This window comes from Apis dorsata, unplaced genomic scaffold (genome assembly GCF_000469605.1).
Source record: "Apis dorsata unplaced genomic scaffold, Apis dorsata 1.3 scaffold_256, whole genome shotgun sequence".
In the NCBI taxonomy this organism is placed as follows: domain Eukaryota; kingdom Metazoa; phylum Arthropoda; class Insecta; order Hymenoptera; family Apidae; genus Apis; species Apis dorsata.
In genome coordinates, this window is record NW_006263534.1 from 2170918 (window position 1) to 2178625 (window position 7708).

The following is a 7708-nucleotide window of genomic DNA, read 5'->3' on the forward strand; positions in this document are numbered from 1 at the left end:
TTCCCCGGGATATTGTTGCATATGGTATTGTCGCCGCACGCGCCGGGTATCAGGCACTCGTTCACGTCCTCGCAGTGGACCTCGCCGTCGCCGATGTAGCCCGGTTTGCATTTGCACAGGAAGTTGGACGGAAGGTTGCAACACTCGGCGTTCTCGACGCATCTCGCGGCGAATACCGGGTTATCGCACTCGTTGATGTCTGCCGGCACGTGAACAGAACACGGGAATAAAAGCATCCGGTAAACGATACGACTGGGCAGACGTCGTAAACCGACCGAGAGAAGAATGAACACGCGTACCTTCGCAATGGAAACCGTCGCCTTGGTAGCCGGGGAAACAGGAACATTGGAAGCTACCAAGAGTGTTGGTGCAATGCGCGAATATATCACAGGGCCGGTATTTGCACTCGTTCTCGTCTGAAACGCGTGTTTGCATTTTCGTAAGATACGGAAGGAGTCGAGTGAAATCGAATCAATGATGAATAAATAAAAGAAATCGTGTTCTATCGAATACTACTTGTATTTTTATAGTCATATTCTACTTTTTAAAAAAAATAATAATTCATCTATTTTTCTTCTCTATTCAAAAACGATGGAAAAGAACTTTTAATTACTTCGAGAAATTTATCTCTCTAATGAAGAAAAAGAGGTTTCTCTTCTTTCTTTCTATACTATATATATATATACGTTAAATTAAAGAATAAGTTTCGAGAATTTCGCTTACCTGGTACCTGACAATTGCAACCACCGAAACCGTCGTTACAGTGGCACACGGAGCCAAGGCAGACGCCGTTCAGACACCTGGTCCCATCCTCCTTCGTGCAATCGTCTGAAAAGAGACGGAGAAAAAAAAAGGAGAGAAAAATCAATTAATCGATTCGACACTTGAAATCAATAAACGAAGCACCTTAGTCATCTCCTTCGCGGTTGGAAAAACATCGTGGTAAAAATCACCGATTACGATGAGTAATTCGTTCCCCTTCCCGGCTTACGTAACGCGTAACATCATCCCGGCTTGATCTCTAACGCGGCGCGTATAATAATAAAAATCAATGTCGCCGCCGCCGATTAATCGGCGGAGGTTCGCCAGTTCTCCTCCGCGTAATTGCCGTGACGAGGCGGTGACGCGCGTTTGAGATCGCGCTTGCGGTTTCGCGCGGAAGGATCGGTGAAGCTTGGCGGGCGTGATCGGCGTCGAGTGGATGATGAGAGGAATGACGAAGGGAGGGATGCGGTAGCGGGGAGTTTCCATTCTTTTCTTAAACGAAAGAGGGTAAAAGGGGAAGGAAAGGGATTGTTTTCTCCTGTGGGAATTTCCGTGAAAGATGGGATGGAATCTGGTACCTGTACACTTCAACCTGTCGCGTTGCTCGTCCGTGCCTTGGTAACAGTCGACGTGGTTGTCGCATAGTTTGGACAGTTCGAGGAGCTGCAGCACTTCCGTCGACTCGTTCACCTGGCACCCGAAGTAACCGTCCTCCAGGTTCAGGAAGAACACCTCTCTTCTTAGTCCGTGGCCGACTCCTCTCAGAGATTCGACCTGATAGATGCATTTTTTATTTATTTTTTTTTTATTTTAGTTAGTTTAGTTGAAGGTAGAAGGGATGTCAACGTGGCGAGTTCGAAAATTCTCTTTGGAAGAAGGGAAAAAGAAAGAGACGTGGCTTTGTTATAACGCTTTCGCGCAATGCAATGTGTCGATCACGATGTAAAAAAAAGAAAGATAATGTGTTAAATGTTTGCCAAATATTTTCATAAAAACTATTAACCGTCCTCCAGGTTCAAGAAGAATATCTCTCTTCTTCCGACTCCTCTCAGAGATTCGACCTGCATTTTTTATTTATTTTTTTTATTTTAGTTAAGTTAGTTGAAGTTAGAAGGGATATCAACGTGGCGTTGGCGCGAGTTCGAGAATTCTCTTTGGAAGAAGGGAAAAAGAAAGAGACGTGGCTTTGTTATAACGCTTCGACCCGTTTCGCGCAATGCAACGTGTCGATCACGACGTAAAAAAAAAAAAAAAATAAACGTTTTAAAAACTATTAAAAAGATAATAAAGTAAAGAAATCAATTAAAATTCCATGAAGAGCGATTGCTTTTGATTGAAAATATTTTCGATGAAATTATCTAAACGATTTCACTTACCGGACACAGGAACAGAAGAAGTGCCCACGCCACAAACGGCCAAAGATGTTTCATCTTGGCTGAAACAGAAAATGAAATCAGTCGATCGACATCTGTCAACGCGGTAATTTTTCCACCTGTGGCTCAATAACGCGGAACATAATAGAATTCGATCACGATCAGGTCAAACACACCCGCATGCTTTTTCAACGATTTCCTGGATTACGTTCGTTCAATTACATCATCCTCCGACGCGTCGCACAACAATCATCTTTTTCACTCAAGGATGAAATAAATAATTTTTTTCAAAATTTTGGTGGAAAGGAGAGGACGAAAAATTTCTATATTTTTTTTCTTTTTTTTTTTTTTCACGATAAATCGAAAAATTCAGGTGGAAGAAACTACTACGATCGTTCTCACCGGTAACACGAGGGAACCGATACGAGGGAACACCTGTTCGAGCCGTGTGTGTCGGCATTCGCGACCCCCTCACGAATAAACCCGAACCTAACTGTATCAACTTACGTTAGCCCTGGCTCTGACAACCTAATTTCCTGGTTACGTGGTGTTTTGAAATTTAAGAAGCCGTTTCTGAGCTGTCGAGGATAACTTGGAGCAACCCGTTATGCAATACGCGACAACGAAATACAAGAATGAAGGAATAAGTAAAACATAACTAAAAACATTTTTCTTCTCTCTTTTATTAGGGGTTTAATAAGAAATATAAAGCTGAAGGAGTAATTGGAATACGTACTTTTTCTTTTTTTATGTATTTTATAAAAGGAAGAGGATATTTTTATGCGGTTATAATTGTAAAAAGAGTATTGCATGCCTTCGGTTTCAAACGATTCGAACTGTGATACAATGGAAGATGCTATAGGTATTTTTATTGTTATTGTAGAGAATCGTTCGTTTTAAATTCCGCTCACGATGCTCGCGAGGAAATTATACAATGCATCGAATCAATTGTCTAATATGGTAAAGAAGTTTAACGTGATTGATTAGCGCATATATATATATATTTAGAATATGGAGCGCGGGTAGAGTGAGTAATTTTGGGTTAATTGGTTTCCTTCGTGACTAAAGATCATCAGGTTTCGCTGCGTGTCTGATTATAGACATGCAAAGGAAATTTAACCTCCCTTCGAGCATCCACATCGCGTCTTTAAGCCACGAAGGACGAAATTTAACCATTAAACACCTTTGAATATATATCCCATCAGTCGAAAATGAGAGAAATACGAGTTTAAAGCGTAATATTAACCTCGGATCATTATCCTTGGATATTTAACATAGTTAAGATACTTTTTGTAAGACAATAAAGATTTTATAGCGATACGAAATGGATTTTTCAGATAAAATTGAATATTTATGAACGATTCAGAAACGTTTAAGAAATCTTGGAAATATTTTCAAAGCAGCAAGAAACATTTTAGACTTCAAAAATTTCTGAAATTCCTCAATCATTCCAAAAAACCAATAAATATTTCAGAAATCTTCGAAATTCCTTCCTCGATCGTTTCCGAAACATCAGTAAAATCGTTTCAAAAATTTCTGAAATCTTCCTCGATTATTTCCAAAAACGCCAATAAAGATTTCACAAATCTTTTTCGAAATCTTTGTCCAAACCCCAATAAAGATTACGACTGAAGCAGAGGTTTCAAAAACGTTTCAAAAATCTTCAAAATTTTCCTCGATCCTGTTTCATCAAAAACATCGATAAATATTTCAAGTTTCAAAAATCTTGCTCGATCGTTCCCAAAAAACCGTCAATAAAGATTTCAAGAAGTTTCAGAAAACCTCTCTCTTCCTCGATCATCGGTCGAGGCGGTAATAAAGATTTGATTGCGGTGCGGCCTCACCGGAAGCGGAGTTTTCAGGGGACTGCGGTGCACGCGATTCGCGGAAGACGTCCTTTATGGCGAACGCGCAGAGCGGACGCATCGTACGCGAGCGTACTGCTCGCCACGTCGCACAATAAGTCAGGGCTGGCGATCAACCGCGCGGCGAAATGTTAACGACTGTACGTGCAGGGAGAAGGATTCACCACGAGGGGATGTGGGGAGGCGGGAAAAGAACCGAGATAGAGAGAGAGAGAGAGCCGTCGTGGAACGTCTCGAGCGAAAAAGAGAGGGACAATTAGGGGAACGAGAAGGAGGAACGCAGAAGGATGATGACCAGGAAAAACGAGCAGCAGAAGGAAACCGGGTGGCGGGAAAAAGGAGGAAGATCGTGAGGGAAAACGTTCGAGGAAGAACGAGAGAGAGAGAGAGAAAGAGAGGACGGTGATCACGAGGGGGACAAGAACGAAAGAACTAGCGAAGAGCGAAGGATAAAGAGGAAAGAGAAAGAGAGAGAAAAGAGATGGCCATTTGATTCCTCGTCTTGCGAGTTTTTTTATCCTTCCAACGATTTAGTCTCGATCTTGGTAATGATTCACCATGAATCGCATGAACTAGAAAGATTTCGTGAAAAAGATGCAGAAGTCGAAGAATCGTGCTTATTTTTAATCCTGTCCTTTTTTAACCACAAATACGATGAAATACGATGAATATAAATGAAATAAAAATGTTTACACTTGAACTTGTAAGTACGAGACTCGGTTATAAAGATTATCGAGACGTTTATATTATATTTTCTTAACATTGCTTATTGCAATAATAGTTAAAAACTTTCGTTTCCTTCGTTTATTTAAATTCCTCTCGTAAAAGTGTATAAACAAGGATTTAGTATCGATACTGTGTCAATAACATGGATAGAAAACACGCCCCTCCTAGGGACGTGCACCTGTAACTCTTCCGCCCCTTTTTGCTTGCATCCAACACAAGTGTCTTGCCTTTAACTCCAACCGACTGACTCGCTTTTGAACACAGCTGGCCCGCTGCGCTATCTCGACTCTTAATTTTCGTCACGGAAATTGGCCACCCTTCTTTTCGACCACCAATTGTAGATGCTTCGATACCGCTTCCGCAATTTCGTTTCGACGAATCGTTCGCGGAAGCGGAATATAAAACATAATATAATACACCGAATTTATTCGAATTCACTACTTTAGAATTTAATTTGATAACTCCGATCATTATTACAATTCGATTAACCGACGTGTCTCTTTCAAGGAAGTACGTAATGCAACTCGTACTGCAAATCATAGGATAACAATTTCGGTTAAGAACAATTTCGGTTGAAATAGAGAATAATTTCTGAATGAACGGGCGAATCGTGGCATGCATCACTCTCACGCGCGTTCACTTTATGCAAATAGATCCGTGCACAAGTTTGTCGCTACGCTTGGTATCGCGATGAAATGTGTTACCGTGTCAATGATATGACGCGGTAGGCAGGCAGAAGGAAACGATAACAAAACCTATCAATTAATCGGCGGCGCATAAACACGCGACGACAAGCTTTTGCACGCGTGTGCACCTCTCGATAATACCCACGCACGTGCGTTGCGACATTGCGGAGAGAAGAGAGAACGGGTTGATGCAGAATTCGAACAAGTTCTTCTTTTCTTTTCCTCTTCTTCCTCCCCTTCCTCAACGACCCACTTCCAATTTCCAACGTCCTTAAATAAACGACGAGATCCCGAGAGATGAAAGAACCTCGAAAATCACGATTTCCATTTGCATATAATCGTGATGATAATCGAGCAAATTGATTTCAAACCTGTGCCTTCGAGATCCCTCTCGATGATTTAATAAATTGATTTAATTATCGTGCGTCGAATCTGTTTGTGAATGAATTTTTTCTCTTTTTTTTTTTTTCATAGACGAATCGCCCACGTTTCGTTCCCATTTCGCTCCAAGCCGAGTCGTGAAAGTGTTTAGATACGACACAATACGTGTGTAGAGTAGTCTCAGCTTGTACTTTATTCTTTTTCTTTTTATATGTTTTTTTCTTGGATATGGAGATCGATCTCGTTAAAGAGAAATTTCTTGAATTTCTTTCAATCTCAGTATAGAAATTATAAGAACGTGTTTTAATGAATTTTTTTTTTATTTTTTTATCATGCATAAGTTATTATATGCTCAGTTAATAAACCTTCGACTAGTAATGAATAATTCATCGAGATTAAAATATAAATTAGCTTCCCGTCTGTTTAAAAACATGGTTTTTCTAGGCAAGCGCAAGTACTTTTCAGAAATACTTTGTGCGTAAATAGAAATACTTTGAAGTCGAGTTATCCAACAATTATATTCGTTCGATTATATTCTTTAATCAGCTTTCGATCAAAACTGTTTAATATCGTGCTGTTATTTGTTCATTTGTTGTTATTGTTTGTTCAAGTGGGGATGGTGTGAGCGAGAAATGAATATTTATCGATCGGTGTGCCATTTAACGGTGAAAAAGTGACACAGCGGCTCTCTCTCGCCTTGGTCACGCGTATTTGTTGCAAAATCGATTCGATCGGTCCGCGTGTGGAAAGAAGAAATGCAAGCGAAATCTTGTCGGCCGACACCGATTCGAAACGAGGTAACGGTGAACCGTGAAAAGAGATGTTTGAGTTTAGAATTCTAGAATTCACCGAATTGGATATATCGCATCGGTAAACGAAACTCGTAAATTCAATTAATATTTTCCATTCCGCGGAACAGAGCCGCGTATTTTTCATTTTCACCTTTCTCTAATTCTGAATTCTTCACATTTTTCTTTTTTTTTTTTATCGAATTAAATTCCAATGTTCGCACGAAAGTATTATTAAATAATATAAAATATATCATACTTGGATTAATTAGTATTACGAATTTTAAATATTTTTTTTTAATCATATATCAATTAATATCTCATCGTAAACGATCCATTAATACCGTATAATCTTTAATGAAATAAAAATTATTATACCGATATGATTATGATTATACAATAATCTAATTTCAATTTCATTCAGATCAGTAGAATTAAATCAAAGAGTTTATAAATAGATAGATTTCTCTCTTGTCTCGAATTCTCTTAATGTTCTTTTAAATGATCGTTAACCAATTAAAATAATCCTGATTTCTGTTTAAATTCGACGTACAATTATTGAGATAATTCGGTGTATAATTCATCGAATTATTTCCATTCCTTGTATCATCGGCTATTAATTACATCGATTCTCGAACAGGATAGGAATCTTCACGAGTCAATATCCTTTGGACGAATTTGATGATCGATTACGATCCATTCTAGCATTTCCTCTTCGCAAACGAGTCTTTCTTCGAATCGATTGAACGTTATTGAAATATCGTTGATTGAATTCAATCCCTGGATCTACCAATTATTCGACAATGAAATTTCACAGGCAAAAACTCGCTCGATGAACGTATTTTAAAGACATCGATTCTCTATTTCTCGAATAGGCTAAAATATTCCAAGTACATATTACATAATTTATTATTATTTTAATTATTCTTCATTCCTCCGTTATTCCCTTTTGGAAATTATTCCATCATCTCGAATATATCTAAGAATTAATCATTCCGTGTAATTACTTCTCGCTTCCTCGTCTCGCTATTTTTATCCCGCGTTTCGATGCATAAAAAAATACGTCCAAGCCTGATTCAACCGTCACGTATTTCTCTTCTTCTTTTTTTTTTTTTTTTTTTTTT

The 7708-nt window shown here is 39.0% G+C and overlaps 1 protein-coding gene across 1 annotated transcript in view; it reads right to left on the bottom strand.

Moving 5' to 3' along the window:
- Positions 1 to 7708, bottom strand: part of LOC102671488 — a 113114-nt gene that overhangs the window by 89436 nt on the left and 15970 nt on the right. Inside the window, exons 2-6 of the mRNA XM_031510745.1 lie at positions 2142 to 2200; positions 1344 to 1539; positions 724 to 828; positions 300 to 416; positions 1 to 199 (exon numbers count right to left, since the gene is read on the bottom strand). Of these exons, the coding sequence (XP_031366605.1) occupies positions 1 to 199; positions 300 to 416; positions 724 to 828; positions 1344 to 1539; positions 2142 to 2200 (676 nt within the window). The remainder of the gene's footprint in view (positions 200 to 299; positions 417 to 723; positions 829 to 1343; positions 1540 to 2141; positions 2201 to 7708) is intronic.